General features: G+C 41.7%; 3 protein-coding genes across 7 annotated transcripts; all 3 read left to right on the forward strand.

Annotated features, from left to right (window-relative positions):
- Positions 1 to 393: 393 nt before the first annotated feature.
- med31 (mediator complex subunit 31) lies at positions 394 to 7,542 on the forward strand. Of its 2 annotated transcripts, NM_001160598.1 has the most exon segments (7): positions 435 to 611; positions 1,356 to 1,430; positions 1,837 to 1,933; positions 6,260 to 6,305; positions 6,726 to 6,738; positions 6,740 to 6,838; positions 7,155 to 7,536. In NM_001160598.1, coding segments are annotated over 6 exon segments (300 nt in total). In that variant the 5' UTR covers positions 435 to 589; the 3' UTR covers positions 6,787 to 6,838; positions 7,155 to 7,536.
- A 648-nt stretch (positions 7,543 to 8,190) lies between these two features.
- unm_sa30652 (un-named sa30652) lies at positions 8,191 to 11,912 on the forward strand. 3 transcript variants are annotated; one of them, XM_021618162.3, is made up of 7 exons: positions 8,191 to 8,677; positions 9,466 to 9,706; positions 9,829 to 9,967; positions 10,124 to 10,260; positions 10,348 to 10,400; positions 10,604 to 11,046; positions 11,207 to 11,912. In XM_021618162.3, exons 2-7 carry the CDS (start codon positions 9,477 to 9,479, stop codon positions 11,531 to 11,533), a joined length of 1,329 nt encoding a protein of 442 aa, XP_021473837.1. In that variant the 5' UTR covers positions 8,191 to 8,677; positions 9,466 to 9,476; the 3' UTR covers positions 11,534 to 11,912. The 3 variants fall into 3 exon arrangements, with proteins under 3 accessions (XP_021473837.1, XP_021473835.1, XP_021473836.1); XM_021618160.3 differs by having other exon boundaries at positions 8,251 to 9,128; XM_021618161.3 differs by having other exon boundaries at positions 8,463 to 9,027.
- A 396-nt stretch (positions 11,913 to 12,308) lies between these two features.
- LOC110533701 (uncharacterized) lies at positions 12,309 to 17,693 on the forward strand. Of its 2 annotated transcripts, none has more exons than XM_021618163.3 (7): positions 12,309 to 12,652; positions 13,764 to 13,972; positions 14,410 to 14,540; positions 14,652 to 14,739; positions 15,072 to 15,185; positions 15,305 to 15,416; positions 15,626 to 17,693. In XM_021618163.3, the coding sequence occupies exons 2-7, from the start codon at positions 13,772 to 13,774 to the stop codon at positions 15,718 to 15,720; spliced, it is 741 nt and encodes a 246-aa protein (XP_021473838.3). In that variant the 5' UTR covers positions 12,309 to 12,652; positions 13,764 to 13,771; the 3' UTR covers positions 15,721 to 17,693. The 2 variants fall into 2 exon arrangements, with proteins under 2 accessions (XP_021473838.3, XP_090042543.1); XM_090186417.1 differs by lacking the exon at positions 12,309 to 12,652 and adding an exon at positions 12,762 to 12,847.
- Positions 17,694 to 19,426: the final 1,733 nt, after the last annotated feature.

The following is a 19,426-nucleotide window of genomic DNA, read 5'->3' on the forward strand; positions in this document are numbered from 1 at the left end:
TCATTTGTAATTAATTTCTAAACGTTTCTAAAAAACATACTTCCACCTTCACATTATGGTGTCTGTAGGCCAGTGACACAAAATCTCTACTTGTATTCATTTTAATTGCAGGCTGTGTGTTACAAAATCAGTGTGTGAATACTTTCTGAACGCACTGCATGTAGATAGCCCTTATAGTATTAATCACAAATCAAGATAAATCTACATATAACCTAGACTCCAGGGTGGTAAATCCTGCCTTATTTCGATGGCACGTGTCCAACGTAAGCTTTAGTGAAAATGATTGTACTGGATGTAAAACAAAACATTCCACAAGTCTGTGAAGTCTCCTATCAGACAGACATACTGTATTTGAAGACTGGGAGAATACTGCCCTCCAGTGGTTAACTTGAGAATGGCAGTCTACTATTGTCGTAAAAATGTGATACTGCTGCAGTTTACGGAAAATATGGCGACATGATCGGGCTGATTTTGTTGCTGACCAGACCACAACAATTAATTCAGCAAATTAAAAATATATTCGTTTAAACAGCTTACACATTTCCGTTTTAAGGTACCTGTTGTTTTCGTGCAGTCCCAGTCATCTTTAATGGCAGGCGTCATGGAATCAGGTAATATAGCTAACCAACTCGCTATCTAACGTTAGCTAACTAGCTCGTTAGACAAAGTAGGCTACAAACAACTATAAAGTGGCTAGCGGACTGGATGTTTTGTCGCTGCTAATGTCCACATAATGCAAGCTAAATGTGATATATTGGTGTAGCTCGAGCTAACGTTGTAGCAGCGGTCTAAGGCACTGCATCTCAGTCTTAGAGGCGTCACTACAGACCCTGGTTCGATTCCAGGCTGTATCACAACCGGCTGTGATTGGGAGTCCCATAGGGTGGCGCGCAATTGGCCCAGCGTCGTTTGGGTTTGGCCGGGGTAGGCCGTCATTGTAATTAATAATTTGTTCTTTACTGACTTGCCTAGTTAAATAAAGCGTACAAAAAATAAAAACAAGTTATCTCTGGGACGCGTTCATTACGACAGAACGGTGTGCAACGTTTAAGTAAACGGAAACGGTGTTGTACTGCTCGGCCAGATGAAGAACGTTGTGATTATGGTGTGCTGTACGAGTTATGCAATTTCATAAAGTCGCACCTATATTTGGATAGAACTTACCTCAAAGGCTGTTGAAGAAAGGTGCACACAGTTTTGGGGAAAAATGTTGTTCGATATAAACTGTAATGCATCATATGAACTGAACACACCCATGGTTTCCTAGCCAGCTGTTTTGGCTAGCAAACTGCTTTCCCCAAAGTCAATTGTAATGTTATGTTACTCTAACTTGTTTTGTGTGGCTAATTTCACAGAGGAGCAGGCAAGGAACCGCTTTCAATCAGAGCTGGAGTTCATCCAATGCTTGGCCAATCCAAATTATCTGAACTGTGAGTGGGTTATTCAGCTAGCTAACTTATCCTCAATTTTCTGTCACTCAGTACAACCAAAGACACGTGTTACTATAACCTGCAGATATCACTGACCACTTTAAAAATGAAACACTAGTCACTTTAATAATGTTTACATACTGCTTTACTCATCTCATGTATATACTGTATTTTAGTCAGTGCCACTCCGACATTGCTCGTCCTAATATTTATATATTTCTTAATTCCATTATTTTACATTTGTGTGTATTGTTGTGAATTGTTACATACTACTGCACAGTTGGAGCATTTTGCTACACCTGCAATAACATCTGCAAGAAAAAATTTCAATGTGACCAATAACATTTGATTTGAGATATAGCTAGCATTGTTTGTGACTCATCTCTGTTCCTCTGTGTCCCTCCAGTTCTGGCTCAGAGGGGTTACCTGAGAGAAAAACCCTTTGTGAACTACCTGAAGTACCTACTGTACTGGAAGGAGCCTGAATATGCCAAATTCCTGAAGTAAGATTCACTGTTGTTTTTCCCTCTGCATCATATACATCAGTCACAGTAGTATAACAATGTGTATAATGTATGTACAACAGTGCCTTCAGTAAGTATTCACACCCCTTTACTTTTTCCACATGTTGTTACAAAGTGGGATTGAAATGTATTTAATTGTCATTTTTTGGTAAATGAGCTACACAAAATACTCTGTCAAAGTGGAAGAACAGGTCAGGGTTCCATAGCCGCAGGCAGAACAGTTGAAACTGGAGCAGCAGCAGGGCCAGGTGGACTGGACAGCAAGGAGTCATCAGGCCAGGTAGTCCTGAGGCATGGTCCTAGGGCTCAGGTCCTCTGAGAGAGAGAATTATAGAGGGCATTCTTAAATTCACACAGGACACCGGATAAGACAGGAGAAATACTCCAGATATAACAGACTGACCCTAGCCCCCCGACACAAACTACTGCAGCATAAATACTGGAGGCTGAGACAGGAGGGGTCGGGAGACACTGTGGCCCCGTCCGACGATACCCCCGAACAGGGCCAAACAGGCAGGATATATCCCCACCCACTTTGCCAAGCACAGCCCCCACACCACTAGAGGGATATCTTCAACCACCGACTTACCATCCTGAGACAAAGCCGAGTATAGCCCACAAAGATCTCTGCCACGGCACAACCCAAGGGGGCGTCAACCCGGACAGGAAGATCACGTCAGTGACTCAACCCACTCAAGTGACGCACCCATCCCAGGGACAGCATGGAAGAGCACCAGGAATCCAGTGACTCAGCCCCTGTAATAGGGTTAGAGGCAGAGAATCCCAGTGGAGAGAGGGGAGCTGGCCAGACAGAGACGACAAGGGTGGTTCGTTGCTCCAGTGCCTTTCCGTTCACCTTCACACTCCTGGGCCAGACTAGACTCAATCATAGGACTTATTGAAGAGATGAGTCTTCAATAAAGACTTAATGTTTGAGATCGAGTCTGCGTCTCACATGGATAGGCAGACCATTCCATAAAAATTGAGCCCTATATGAGAACGCCCTGCCTCCAGCTGTTTGCTCTGTTAACTCTGATGAACTTATCATCTGCAGCAGAGGTAACTCTGGGTCTTCCTTTCTTGTGGCTGTCCACATGAGAGCCAGTTTCATCATAGCACTTGATGGTTTTTGCGACTGCAGTTGAAGAAACTTTTAAAATTCTTGAAACGTTTCACAATGACTGACCTTCATGTCTTAAAGTAATGATGTGCTGTCGTTTCTCTTTGCTTATTTGAGCTCTTCTTGCCATAATATATCTTCTGTATACTAACCATACCTTGTCACAACACAACTAATTGACTCAAACTCATTAAGAAGGAAAGGAATTCCACAAATTAACTTAACAAGGCACAACGGTTAATTGAAATGCATTCCAGGTGAATACCTCATTAAGCTGGTTGAGAGAATGCCAAGAGTGTGCAAAGCTGTCATCAAGGCAAGGGGTAGCTACTTTGAAAAATCTCAAGAAATATATTTTGATATATTGAACACTTTTTTTGGTTACTACATGATTCCATATGTGTTATTTCATAATTTTGATGTCTTCACTATTATTCTACAATGTAGAAAATAGTACAAATAAAGAAAAACCCTTGAATGAGTAGGTGTGTCCAAACTTTTGACTGGTACTCTATATGAAAAATAAAAAAAACATATCTCTTGATTAGCTAAGTATTCAATCTCCTGAGTCAATACATGTTAGAATCACCTTTGGCAGTGATTACAGCAGTGAGTCTGGGTAAATCTCTTAAGAGGTTTGCATACTTGGATTGTATAATATTTGTGCATTACTCTTAGTTCTTCAAGCTCTGTGAAGTTGCTTGTTGGTCATTGCTAGACAGACATTTTCAAGTCTTGCAATGGATCTTCAAGCCAATTTAAGTCAAAACTGTAACTAGGCAACTCAGGAACATTCAATGTCATCTATGTAAGCAACTCCAGTGTATATTTGGCTGTGTTTTATGTTATTGTTCTGCTGAAAGGTGAATTTGTGTCCCAGTTTCTGTTGGACTGAACCAGATTTTCATCCAGGATTTTGCCTGTGCTGAACTCTATTCCAATGCAGAGTTCAGCACAGGATGCATGTTTTGTCAAATGTATATTCTGTACAGACTACTTTTCACTCTGTCAATTAGGTTAGTATTGTAGAGAAACTGCTGAACGAAAATATTAATTCAACGATTTTACTGAGTTACAGTTCATATAAGGAAATCAGTCAATTTAAATAAATTAATGTAGCCATTGGTGGGCCTGGGAGGGCATAGGCCCACCTACTGGGGAGACGGGCCCAGCCAATCAGACATTTGTTTTTCCCCACAAAAGGGCATTATTATAGACATAAATACTCCTCAGTTTCATCAGCTGTCCTGGTGGCTGGTCTCAGATGATCCCGCAGGTTAAGAAGCCTGATGTGGAGGTCCAGGGCTGTCGTGGTTACAAGTGGTCTGCGGTTGTGAGGCCAAATTCTCTAAAATGATGTTGGAGGCAGCTTATGGTAGAGAAATGTACTTTAAATTCTCTGGCAACAGCTCTGGTGGACATTTCTGGAGTCAGTATGCCAATTGCACGCTCCCTCAACTTGAAATATCTGTGGCATTGTGTTGTTTGACAAAACTGCACATTTTGGTGGCCTTTTATTGTCCCCAGCACAAGATGCACCTGTGGAATGATCATGCTGTTTTTATCAGCTTGATATGCCACACCTGTCAGGTGTATGGATTATCTTGGCAAAGGAGAAATGCTCACCAACTGGGATGGTAACAAATTTGTGCACAAAATTTGAGAGAAGCTTTTTGTGAGTATGGAAATGTTCTGGGGTCTTTAATTTCAGCTCATGAAACATGGCCCAACACTTAACATGTTGGCGTTTTTATATTTTTGTTCAGTATACAATGTTGTTGATCCATCCAGTTTTCTACAATCACAGCCATTAAACTCTTTAACTTTTTTAAAGTTACCATTGGCCTCATGGTGAAATCCCTGAGCGGTTTCCTTTCTTTAGCAACTGAGTTAGAAAGGACGCCTGTATCTGTTTACAGTTGAAGTCGGACGTTTAAATACACCTTAGCCAAATACATTTAAACTTGTTTTTTCACAATTCCTGACATTTAATCGTAGTAAAAAATCCCTGTCTTAGGTCAGTTTGGATCACCACTTTATTTTAAGAATGTGAAATGGCAGATTAATAGAAGTGATTTTATTTCAGCTTTTATTTCTTTCATCACATTCCCAGTGGGTCAGAAGTTGACATACACTCAATTAGTATTTGGTAGCATTGCCTTTAAATTGTTTAACTTGGGTCAAAGGTTTCAGGTAGCCTTCCACAAGCTTCCCACAATAAGTTGGGTGAATTTTGGCCCATTCCTCCTGACAGAGCTGGTGTAACTGAGTCAGGTTTGTAGGCCTCCTTGCTCGCACATGCTTTTTCAGTTCTGCCCACAAATGTTCTATAGGATTGAGGTCAGGGCTTTGTAATGGCCACTCCAATAACTTGACTTTGTTGTCCTTAAGCCATTTTACCACAACTTTGGAAGTATGCTTGGGGTCATTGTCCATTTGGAAGACCCATTTGCAACCAAGCTTTGACTTCCTGACTGATGTCTTGAGATGTTGCTTCAATATATCCACGATCTTCCTCCCTCATGATGCCATCTATTTTGTGAAGTGCACCAGTCCCTCCTGCAGCAAAGCACCCCCACAACATGATGATGCCACCCCCACAACATGATGATGCCACCCCCGTGCTTCATGGTTGGGATGGTGTTCTTTGGCTTGCAAGCCTTACCCTTTTTCATTCAAACATAACAATGGTCATTATGGCCAAACAGTTCTATTTTTGTTTCATCAGACCACTGGACATTTCTCCAAAAAGTACCATCTTTGTCCCCATGTGCAGCTACAAACCGTAGTCTGGATTTTTTATGGCGATTTTGGAGTAGTGACTTCTTCCTTGCTGAGCGGCCTTTCAGGTTATGTCGATATAGGACTTGTTTTACTGTGGATATAGGTACCTATTTCCTCCAGCATCTTCACAAGGTCCTTTGCTGCTGTTCTGGGATTGATTTGCACTTTTCGCACCAAAGTACGTTAATCTCTAGGAGACAGAACGCGTCAACTTCCTGAGCGGTATGACTGCTGCGTGGTCCCATGGTGTTTATACTTGTGTACTATTGTTTGCACAGATGAACGTGGTACCTTCATGTGTTTGGAAATTGCTCTCAAGGATGAACCAGACTTGTGGAGGTCTACACATTTTTTTATCTGAGATCTTTGCTGATTTCTTTTGATTTTCCCATGTTGTCAAGCAAAGAGGCACGGAGTTTGACGGTAGGCCCTGAAAGACATCCACAGGTACACCTCCAATTGACTCAAATGATGTCAGTTTGCCTATCAGAAGCTTCTAAAGCCATGACACAATTTTCAGAAATTGTCCATGCTGTTTAAAGACAGTCAACTTAGTGCATGTAAACTTCTGCCCAACTGGAATTGTGATACAGTGAATTATAGGTGAAATAATGTCTGTAAACAATTGTTGGAAAAATTACTTGTCATGCACAAAGTAGATGTCCTAACCGACTTGCCAAAACTATAGAAATTTGTGGTGGTTGAAAAACGAGTTTTAATGACTCCAACCTAAGTCTATGTAAACTTCCGACTTCAACTGTAGTAATTGGGTGTATTGATAAACCATCTAAATTGTAATTAAAACTTCACAATGCTCAAATGGATATTCAGTTTCTGCTTTTTTTATTTTTACACATCTACCAATAGGTGTCCTTTTTTTTGCGAGGCATTGGATAACATCCCTGGTCTTTGGTTGAATCTGAATTAATTACTCGACTGAGGAACCTTACAAATAATTTTGTGTGGGGTACAGAGAAGAGGTAGTCATTTAAAAAAATATCATATAACAATATTATTGCACACAGTGAGTCCATGTGACTTGTTAAGCACATCTTTACTTGTGATATCAAAGTTTAATACTTACTGACTCAAGACATTTCAGCTTTCATTTTTTTTATTAATTTATTTTTATGAAAAACAATTCCACTTTGACATTATGGGTTATTGTATGTAGGCCTGTGATACATTTTATCTCAATTGAATCCATTTTAAATTCAGGCTGTAACAGAATCTGGAAAAGGTTCAGCGGTGTGAATACTTTCTGAAGGCTCTGTGTGTGTCTCCCTTGTCATGCAGATACCCCCACTGCCTGCACATGCTGGAGCTGCTTCAGTACGAGCACTTCAGGAAGGAGCTTGTGAATGCACAATGTGCCAAGTTCATCGATGAGCAGCAATTACTGCACTGGCAGCACTATTCCCGGAAACGCACTCGTCTGCAGCAGGCTCTGGCAGAGCAACAACAGCAGCAACAGCTGCCTCATGGCAATGCTACTGCTAAATGAGAGAGAGAGAGAGAGAATCTGTGGCATAAAAAAACAGGATGATTGAACTTGAATGGACATGGACTCAAATGTCAATTCAGCCTCCTGGAAATGTGTGTGTGATATGGATCATGGCGATGTCTCTCTTTGCTCTTATTTATGTTTCTGACTTTGTATAATAAAAATAACTTTTGGTTAAAATGCTGTTTCTTTGTGTTGTTTGACCTCAATAGAACAGTGGTGGAAATGGGCAGCATTGTTTACTCCTAATTTCTCAGGGAGAGTGAGGCAGCAGTTTTGGTTAGTATTAGAAAACTATGATAGATACTTAAGGTCAGTAATGGATATTATGCAACGAGAGCTAAAATAACAATATAAGCAGTGAAAAACACTTATGGAGAAATATAATACACATTCAAATATGGGACTGTTGTAAAAGTGTGAATGTAAAACAAATTGTCACCCTGATTCAGGCCTCTACATCATGAAATTAAGCATTACAGCGTGATAAAAGTGTTATGGCAATGTACACACTTTAGCGTCTACTGCATTCACGGTAAATAGTGCTTATTTCGGCTCAATCGGAATGTACCGTAACATTTCTATCGCAGAATCTATAACACTTCAATTTTACAGATGGATTAGAGCTTTCAATCTTTTTATGACTAGATGCTTCTTGTATTAATCTATGGGTAAAGACCGTGAACAACCTCTCAATTCTGTACAATTAATATTATTACATTAGCAAACTTAAACATGCACACAATTAACATGGATTATTTCTGAATTATGATGCATTTGGAATGTATAACTGTAATTGGATACTTTTTTTTTATCTATTTCGTATTCCCTTACCAAGATGGCGCAAAATATAACCAACGTTTTGAGTTGTCACAAACTCGGAAGATTACTGAACAAAAACTGCTGTGATAAGAGCACAGCACGGATTATTGCGAAGTTGAAAAAATCGAATTTCTCATTGTCCTGTCTAATTTGCTCCAAAATACTGTAACGACCCTGGGCATGCTTTTGCTGCACAGTTGATAGCGCGCCGGACCTCGGGCTCGCTCCCTGCCTGTTTCATTACACTGGTGTCAGAAGTGATCGGACCTTGCATCCACGAGCGCGTTCCTGTAAAACGTGGAGTCGCAAACTAGCGCTGAAAGGAGGGAGTAGTGGGTTTATAAAGTGCGGAAATCGAACCTGCCGCACGAGCATGCTTTTGTGGCACAGTCGATAGCGCGCCGGACCTCGGGCTCGAAGGTCGAGCGTTCGAGACCTGCTTCCTGCCTGTTTCATTACAATACATTTGTGGATGGTTGTTTATTAACACGCGGTAAATGTTCAACTCAAAGAATTGTGGTTGTGTGTTTTGCGTCTGTCACGCTTCTGGTTTATGACGTATCCCCCAAAATTACTACTCTTTGTCACGTGATGTTGTTTAGATAATGGTAGGATTTCAATTGTGTACTCTTCGCCTCCTGTTGCCTCGCCTCCTTCTCAAAACCCATTGGAGGAGAAAGCCAGAGGTCCCGCCCCTCTGACCTTCTCCTCCAGTGGGATTTGAGAAGGCGAGGAGGAACAATTGAGATTCTCCCAATGTCCATTTTTTGTTTAAAGATCAATGTTCACTTCATTCTGTGCGGAAGTAGACTGTAGGCTGCTGTACCGCTGAAGGATTGTGAGGTTAAGTGTTTTGACTTTTCCTTCTTGTCTTCTGTTGAAATGACTTTTCTTCTTCTATTGTTTTAACCCTGCTCAATGCACAGCAGTTTTTGGCTTTACACGTAAGTAAACTTTGAAACATCCTCAGTCCCCTCCCACCAAACCCCCACAGCTCTGTACACACTGTAATGTTTAGATTATGTGCATTCTCTCTCTTGAGCTCAGATGTATCTGTTTGGCATCATATACAATGTTACCCAGTTGGACAGTGTGTGTGTGACAGACAGTGGGTATTGTTTGTCTGTTGTGTAGGTATGTCAGCGACAGAGTCATTTGTCTATTTGGTGTCAGTGTTGTCTCACAGTGCTGGTCTGTTTTCTTTAGAGTTATTAGTCAGTTCTCTAGCTGTATTTTTATAAACACCCTCCTGAATAAGTCCTTGGTGTAATTGTATTCCAGGTCTGTCTGGCATGTCCTCGGACAGGACCGTGAGGATGCAGCAGCTGCGAGTTGCGGTGGTGGGCGCGGGAGCTGCAGGTCTGTGTGCCGCACGTCACATCTTGTCCCGCCCAGACAACTTCGCCCCACCTGTCGTCTACGAGCTCACGGAACACGTGGGCGGCACATGGTTCTACGAGGAACGCACCGGTAGCTATGACAACGGGCTGCCCATTCACAGCAGCATGTACAGAGACCTCCGGTACAGTAACACTAACTCCACCCTCTCTTTCTCTCCATGTCTCTCTCTGTCTCTCTCTCTCTGACATGAACCAGGTCTTATTTTGTTTGTCTCATATTTTACACCCCCTTAACTCTATGCAGGACCAACCTGCCCAAGGAGGTCATGATGTTCCCTGACTTCCCCTTTGACCCCCAGCTGCCCTCCTTCCTGCCACACCAGGAAGTGCAGAAGTATCTTGAGAGATACTGCCAGAGCCACTGCATCACACCACATATTAGGGTAGGTACCGTCACTCACACACATGGTCCTCTGTCAGGGGTAGAGAAGGAAGGTACACACTCATCGATTTCAGGTTATAACAGGAACATGTTAATTTCGTTTAACAGGACAAGAGTCTAAAGCCTCTCACCCCATCTCTCCCCCATTCTTTGTTAGTTCAGCGCTGTGGTGGATGAAGTGAGCCCTGTGGTGACAGAGGGTAAAGGACCAATGACGACGTGGGAGGTGACCTCACGTGACAAGTCTGGATCACAGAACACTGAAACTTTTGATTCCGTGTTCATCTGCAGTGGGTAAGAGATGTGCATGTGCTTTAGATATTTACAATGTCTTTTACACCCTAACCCTTAACTCTTGACCCCTGTCTCCTTTCCCTGTAGGCACTACTCTGACCCCCACATCCCATCCATCCCTGGGCTAGAGCGATTTAAAGGTGTACACCACAGTCATCAATCCCTATCCCTCTCTTTCTCTACCAATATCTCATGCCCAGAATTTTCCTGACCATGCAACCTGAACTGGAAAATGTCTGGGCCAGGTTAGGTGTTCAGGAAAAACTCATGGCTTTTATCTCATCTCTTTATCTCCCTCTTTCTCTGAATCTGTATCTCATCCCATCCCCCCGTATCTCTCTAGGCAAAGTGATCCACAGTCACTCATACCGCCACCCAGAGCCCTTCTCAGGTCAGTCAGTGGTAGTGCTGGGCGCTGGGGCCTCAGGACTTGACATCTCACTAGAACTGGGTCGATCCAACGCCCAGGTGACTCTGAGCCACGGTAAGCCCACCCTGCCCTTTCCTCTGCCCTATGGAGTCCACCAGGCCACCCCTGTGGAGGAGATCCAGGAGGATGGGTCTCTGCGGTTCCAGGATGGGTCCATTACCCAGGCCCAGGTCCTGCTGCTTTGCACGGGCTACAACTTCAGCTACCCTTTCCTGGAGCCAGCCCGATTGGGCCTGGAGGTTCAGGAGCACCTGGTAACCCCGCTCTACAGGTCCCTGATGCCCCCAGCATTCCCCTCACTCTTCATCATAGGCATCTGTAAAATAATCTGCCCCTTCCCCCACTTCCACTGCCAGGTGAGGTTGATGGTGATGTTGATTATCTTATTTTTGTGGAACAAAATGTCTGTCTACCCCATCCCTCCCTCACTATATCTTGTTAATTCTCTCTCTTATTGCTTTTTTGTTATTTCTCTCTCTCTATCAATTTCTCTCGCTCTTCCCCTCTTTCTCTCAGGTCCAGTTTGCCCTGGCAGTGCTGGAGGGCTCCGTGGCCCTGCCATCACAGGCTGAGATGGAAGAGGAGGCCCAGGGAGAGATGGCGAGGAAGGTGGAGAGGGGGGTGCAGCTCAGACATATGCTGAAGATGGACAAGGAACAGTGGGGTTATGCCCAGACCTTAGCTCAGACTGGGAGGTTTGCCCCTCTACCCCCAGTCACACAGAGCCTGTATGAGGAGGTATGGAGGCAGAGACAGGTTCACCCACAGAACTACCGGCAGGTGAACTATCGACTCGTCAGTGACACACAGTGGGAGGAACAGGAACTGCATGCTGGTGAATGAGGAGGAGAGGAAAGTAGAGGTTAGGAATAGGATAGGAGGAGAGGAAATGACTGAGCATCCTTGGATAAATGGACAGAATGATGTAGGCCTTTCACTGAAATGTTACTTTTACATAATTTATTATAATGTATGCAATTTCACCCACAATCCTTTAGATAATGTTAGTAGCCTAGCCTATAACAAATTCACCTCACCAGCTTTTCTTTCACTTATTGTAAACAGAAAACATGTCATATCTCTGTCAGATTTTTCAATATTTAATTATTTGTAGGATATTTTATATCAATACATTTTGAAAATGTCATTAAGGAGTGTATTTCCAATGCCAAAATTGCCAAGCTCCAAGGAAATAAAAAAATGCCATGGAAATATTAGAAAACCAATTTGTCCACTTTTTTTAATATGACTATTTTAGTTTATTTAGGATTTCCCTCTTATAATTCGAATGACATGAATGTAACAATAGCCATCTGGCCTGCATGTCAGGCTATTTTAAAAGACATTGAGATATGTATGTGTTTCAGTTTTTCTCCAAATGCTGTAGTATATAGTGGGTGACTTTCTCTCCCGGGTTTTCCCATCTGGTTTGAGTAGTCATATCCCATAATGTTGAAATTCGACACTAATTAAGAGTACATTCTTAACCTTTATAACCCTCCTTTACAATTGTTTCTAGTTCGAAATGTAGAACCAGAGCCAGACCACACCCGATTGTTTTAATCTTAAATAGATATCGCATGTAATTTCAACACTTCCAGGAATCCGAAGCATCGCTATTTAAAAGGGATAGGCTCGGAGGGATGTAGTGGCACATTGGATGTAGGAAAAGCGGGCGTATCTTTCCCGGCTGCAGAAGGTAGAGGTTAAACAAAAACTGTGGGAACGGGTCAGAGGAAAGAGGGGGGCGGGAGGAATGGGGAAAGGGCACAGTAGAAAGGCAGGCAGGGTGTTTTCTTAACTTAAAGGAAGAGTTAAATCAGAAGTCAATAACTTATTGTGAGTTATTAAAACGATTGCCCACACCGCCGAGAACTGGGAAACCGAAAGTTATCTAATTATATAAGACATAAACAAGAGAAGGAGACCTCGATGTCGGGAGTAGGACACGGTCTGGAATAGGTAAGTCAAAGTATCCGCTTGCCACCAGCCCCCCTCAATATTAAAATTATAAACAACAAATCTTTAATGGTGTGTGTGGCATACATGTGCGTTATATCGAAGGAGAAGAGATACTTTGTATTCAACGTGTCGTACGCGCGTTCCAGGCAGCACGTTCATGGCAAGAAATCTGAGCGCACTCGTTCTACAGTCAGAGTGAGTCTGAAAAGTAACCTTTTAAAACAGATTGGGAATTTTCCGGTGTAGGCTAGTGCATGCGTACTTCCGAGTTTAGATAATGGGAAAGATTTTTTTTTAAATCACTATTACGAAATAGACTAGTCTCGCCTACAGTTCAGTCAGTGTTTTTCGAACTTCTCTAAGGAATGCTTTGTGTTTTCCCCCTGAGTAGGCTATCCTGGTATCCTATTGTTGATACATTCTGCTTTATCCTGTAGCAAGATTGTGCACATTGTATAATGATCTTGGCAGCTTATTTTTGATGCTATATATATATATATATATTGTTGTTGTTGTTTATACAGTGGGGCAAAAAAAGTATTTAGTCAGCCACCAATTGTGCAAATTCTCCCACTTAAAAAGATGAGAGAGGCCTGTAATTTTCATCATAGGTACACTTCTACTATGACAGACAAAATGAGGGCAACAGCCCCAAAACACCACTGCTCTAGAGGAGATCTGCATGGGGGAATGGGCCAAAATACCAGCAACAGTGTGTGAAAACCTTGTGAAGACTTACAGAAAACGTTTGACCTCTGTCATTGCCAACAAAGGGTATATAACAAAGTATTGAGATAAACTTTTGTTATTGACCAAATACTTATTTACCACCATAATTTGCAAATAAATTCATTAAAAATCCTACAATGTGATTTTTTGGATTTTTTTTCTCATTTTGTCAATCATAGTTGAAGTGTACCTATGATGAAAATTACAGGCCTCTCTCATCTTTTTAAGTGGGAGAACTTGCACAATTGGTGGCTGACTAAATACTTTTTTGCCCCACTGTATATATCAGAGACCACCCACCTGAGTCACTTTATGCCAAATTAAAATTAATCAAATCCTCTTCCTTGACCTCCCTTTCTCGGCCTTCTGCCCACAACAACAGGGTGAAGGATGGAGGGAGATACAGAGACAGCAGAGGAGAAGGAGGGTGATGACACAGAGCTGTCTGGTGAGGAAGGGGTAGGGCAACTTCACCAGAGCGGAGGGTCCTCGGATGAAGACCAGGACCTACCCATCATGCAGTGGGAGGACCTGAGCCTGCGTATCGCCGAGCTAGAGAAACAGGAGGAGGAGAGGAGGGAGAGGGCAAAGGTCAGAGGGCATAAAGAGAGGAAGTAGACGTTTTTGTGCTCTGCCCTTAACGACAGATCTGAGATTAGCTTATCTGCCCCAAATCAAGACCTTAACAATTAGCGGGAACAGCACAACGTTGACCTTAGATCAGAATCTAGGGGTAACTTCATCCTACTTCTCTCTTTGCCTTACACATGTGACTGTCGTCTACTGGTATTAGGCTGAAAGCTGGAGCCCAAGATCACAGTAATAACCTCTGTTAATAAGATGATTGGAATAACACCCTGAGAACCCCTGGCATTAAAACTGAACTTGTCTGTTTGAAAAAGACTGCAGAGATGGGTTTAATGACACCCATACACTCTTAAATACCCCACCACCACACGTCTCCACCCCTTCCCTCCTCCCATGTAATCTCTCCATCCCTGATCCCTCCCTCTATTCCTCTCTTTCAGAGTACGAGTGGGTCGGAACAGAGGAGTGTGTCAGGGGGCTGGGCGGAGGAGAGGCAGGGTGGGCTTCGGAGGAGAGAGGAATGGGAGGAGGAGGACTATGGAAGGTGTCGAGTTACTGTTTTCTCATCTAGGTAACAAATGTCAAAAATCTCATTATCAACTTCATTCTGTATTCTCTGAAACCATCTAATTTCTGTTATTTCTGTTCATGCAATTGTTGCCTTTTCCTTTTCTTATTACAGATTCCACAATCACAGAAATCTACAGTTATGCTACACCAACAACAGTGAGAGCGAGGATGATGATACGGAGGAAGGGGCTGGCAAAGAGGTGAGCGATTCCCTCCTGTATTATAGTCTAGCTCAAGACTGGGACAAAAACCTACACACATTGCGGCACTCTAGGACGAGGTGTGAAGAACTCTGTTCTACAGTGATGTATCATTCATTCATCCATCAGGGTTGGGGTCAATTACATTTAAATTCCAGTCAATTCAGGAAGTACACTGAAATTCCAATTCCAACTCTCTTCAATGCTTTTCAATTATGAAAATTTGGAATTTAAATTTGGTTTACTTTCTGAATTGACTGGAATTTAAATGGAATTGACCCCAACCCTGGCATCCATACTCATGCCATTTTGTGTTTCCTGTTAACTGTCAGGGTTCTAAAGAGGCAGGTAGCCATGGTTACCATCCCTCTGGCCTGAAGCTGGAGGTGAGGGCCGCACTGAGTGCGCTTAAAAACAAGCTGCTCGCTGAACAGAAAGAGAAGGAGGTAAGAAGGATGGAGAAGGGAGACTGTACGTGTGGACTGTGGAGATAGAGGAAAACACTGAGCATTGTCTGAGAGGTGAAGATTGGTATGTGTGAATAATTCCTGTGTGTGTGTCTCAGCACCTCGCCTGTGTGATCACTAAGAGGAAGCATCTGGAATGCTGTGACCTGCAGATCTGCTCAATACAACAGCTCAGTTCCCTCAGGACCTCACTCAACCATGACGTACACGGTCAGTAGGCGGTCACTACATGGAAATCTTGGTCATTACATGGGAAAAAGTGGTTATTACATGGTAATAACTTGTTAGTGAGTGCACTGGCATGTGAGTGCTTGCCGTACAGTTTGTGCATTTTTGGCTCTATGTATTTGTGCCTTGTTGTTGTGCTTTGCATGTGACAATAGTAGTAACACTAGTAATATTCTATTATATTCTTGTAGACCTGAGCTCTGAGTTGGTGAGTCACCTGTTGATAAGGGACCAGCTGAGGACCAAACAGGATGCCATGCTCCTGGATGTACAGGATCTGACATAATGTTGACCCACAGGTGCACAGGATGTGACATCACCACCATCACCACTGCCATGGACAGGGTACCAGGACAGGATAGAGTGATGGATAAAGTGATTTTGGCCCAGATATGCCACAATGAGACTGTCAGAAGTATTGCCATAATAGCCTACTCAACATGATTTTTCGTAAAGGAGAAATGTTGATTATGAGCAAACTGATGAGCAACATCTTGGACCGGTGTCATAACTTTCTCTTCATCATCCCCACCTGATCTTGACCAGCGTAATATTCATCATCATTAGTGGAGAGAGTACTGTATTAGGACCTGTTTTGACTTACGCATGCACTTAACCAAAAATATTTAATATCAGAAAGGGTTTTAAGCCATTTGTGATGTTGTTTGAAACATCTCTAGAAATATCTGACTCATAGTCTTTTGCCTGTGGTAAGAAAGTCCTATTTATCTTGGGGGTGTCAGATGGAGAACCTTCACAGCCATATTGTAACCCAACATTCAATGAGTTATATCATTTACATATATGAGGGATACCGCTTTGCATAAGTTTTATTGTGTAAGCATTGCAATATCCTTGATTTACTAATTTAAGGGAATTGTCCACTTATAGCCTGTATAAAACAAGCTAAGGAGTTACATATTCAGGCTAAAGCGAACTGTCCTGTAACAATTTGGTAGAGAAGTTTCTTTGTTGCTAATTATCCTCTATTATGTATAATATAAGCCTCGTGTAGTTGTTGATGTAAGGGAATTGTCCGCATAGTGCCCATAAGCCTGTGGGTATTGCCATTATGTATTTTATGATATACCTGGTTTGCAGCCATAACTATAACTACCACCAGCATAGGAAACTACAAAGCTGCAATTGGTCGATTGACTCCATGCCAGCATAGCCCGAAAATATTTTGTGTTTCTCAGATTGTTCTGGCAATTCTCACATAGAAACTTCATTGGGATGAAGGATGTTTGATGTGCTTTTTACATTTGTAACACAAATCAGATTTTTAAAATGTATCATGATGGAAGTGGCAATTTTAGGCCCTTTTTAATCCTATGCATGACAACACCTTGGTGTCATTATACCCCTAATAGCTCTAAAATACGGACTGTCATTACATTCTGAAATACAATTTTACACATTAATTTATTCAAGATTAAAACTATTAATATTATCTCAAAAGTACCCTTTTTGATTTTGTTCAGTTTTAGACATTGTTCAAAACAATCTATTTTACTAGTACATCACATTTCCAGAGTGGGCTCTGTTACTTTTAAAGTTATGATTCAAAGGGAACTCCTTCTGCTGGTGATTTGCTGAATGTGCAATCCTACAGTAGGGCTGGGATTGGTTAATTACCTATAATGTATTCTTTGTATTCTGAACAATAATATAAATGTGTCTAAAAATAAGCAAAACCAAAAAGGGTACTTTTGAGACATTAATAATGAATATAATATCTTACCTGGTTTTCTGGTGCTATGAAAGATTGTCATTTGTCTGCCATTTTAAAATATACCAGCCTGTTTCTTCCCTCTTGTATTTGTCCTGCTATCACAGTTCATTGTTTCATCATACTACAAATACACACGATTATTGGAAGTACCACATATAATAATTGCTAGTTAAGACACAAGAGGTAATAAGGCCAGGATATTTTCCTGACCATGTGACCTCACCAGGGACAAACACCCGGTTCAGGTTACTGGCCCAGAGTCTTTCCTCTTCAAGTCACATGATCAGGAAAAACTCCTGGCCTTATTACCTCTTGTGTCTTAACTAGCAATTATTATATGTGGTACTTCCAATAATCGTGTATTTGTAGTATGATGAAACAATGAACTGTGATAGCAGATTCAAGGCCATGGGAAAAGGGTGAATGCAATGAAGTAACATTGAACTTTTTAATCTCTGAAGTATTATTCATTCTTAACTTTTTTTAAACGTATAATTTTGCATTCAATAAACCTTGTAAGGTTATTCAATGTTGTGTGCTGTCACTGTGTTTGTCTTTGCTGCTGCTAGCACACCATACAATATTTCCAATATTTGTTCAAATCTATAGTTTAAGTGCTTGCGTGCGAGTGAGTAAACGTGTGTGTACCAGTGGGACCTTCAGTTGACTAGCTCAGCACTAATGATTGAGAGGACAACAACAGAGGAATAGGGAGGGAGAGATGAGGATGAAGAAAAACTGAGGTAGGAGGATAGTTGCGCAACAGAGTCAGGGATGCCTGACCTGCACCAGATGAGAGATAGAGAGAGCAGGAGGAGGAGAGGAGTAAAATAATAATGTGAAAGGTGAGAGAAAGTTACTGTTACTGTATGCTAACTGTTTTACTGATGAGTTCATTGGCTACGAGGACAAAGGCAAGAGGGAAGAAACAGGCTGGTATATTTTAAAGTGACAAAGGACAATCTTTCAAAACACCAGAAAACCAGGTAAGATATTATATTTGTACACATTAAATACGCAAAAATATCAATACCACCACAAACATACAGAGAACGATGAATGAGGATTTTTCTTACTGCTGTAAGATTTACAATGATGTAAATACCCAATTTACACACATTTTGGATTTGACAAAAGGGTTCATGAAAAATGTCAATAAACATAAATCGAAGTGTTGATAAATCAATGTTGTAGTAACATTCCAGTAGTAGAGCCTGCAGCTGCCTGTTTGTATTGGGTTTCCGTTCTGCATATCTGTCTGAATGGATATCAATTATTTACAGTGCCAGCGAAGGTCATAGGAGTAAGACCCTGTGTCGATCGGGACCAAGACACTTTTACCTGCACCCTCCCCGGCACCAAGATGCTACGTCTTCCTTTAAATGTTCAGATCCAGTTGTTATTAGAAATATATAAATAAGATGGCTTCTGGAATAACTAACCAAGGCCAGGAGAGAGTTCTGAGGGAGCTAAACATTGATCACATAAACAACATTTTCCAACTAATTTAGCTTCTCAACAGGAAATGTGAATTATTATGTGGATTATAATGAATGGACATTTTTTGTAAGGGTTGATGCATTTTTCGTTAGGGCAAATCGAATTACAAACCTTTGAAGCTTTTTTAACGCTGAAATACACTGCAAGTTTGCATTTCCTGCTGCAGGAAAATTCCTGCAACAAAAGGATGATCAAATTAAGATACGGCATCTGTAGCTTATGAGGAATGACTCTACAACGAATAAGCAGGCTTAAACTACATGTGATTGTTTGAGTGAGTTTGCGTAATTCATTATGTAGGTTGAACATTATACAATTAAGTAGCAATGCAATTATATACTGACATGCAATGTTGGAGTAGAACTACAGGGAAATTGTTTAACTGTTAAAGGGTCACAATGAGGGTCTAGGGACCTACATTCATGTTCAAGGCACCATCGGGACACAATTGGCATCTAAAGATTCAGTACTTCTTCGTAAGGTTAAGAGTAAATCAGAGGTCGATACTGATTCCCAGCAAGATTAAATGGGCAGAACCAGTGTATCTGTATTAAGGTCGCCATAAGGTGAGTACAGCCAGGACTTCCAGGGGCCTGCCTGTTGCATAAATCCAGATGAGTGTTTCAGGGCAGAGCAGAGTGCAGCAGGCTGCTGAAATCAAGTGGGTCAGCCAGCTGCCTGGTCTCACTCCATAAATATAGGCTTTGTGAAACAAACTTAGAGGGACTTCACAATTAGTAGACTTTGCCTCAACCAC

This window comes from Oncorhynchus mykiss, chromosome 10 (genome assembly GCF_057628025.1).
Source record: "Oncorhynchus mykiss isolate SJ-2025 chromosome 10, ASM5762802v1, whole genome shotgun sequence".
Taxonomy (NCBI): Eukaryota; Metazoa; Chordata; class Actinopteri; order Salmoniformes; family Salmonidae; genus Oncorhynchus; species Oncorhynchus mykiss.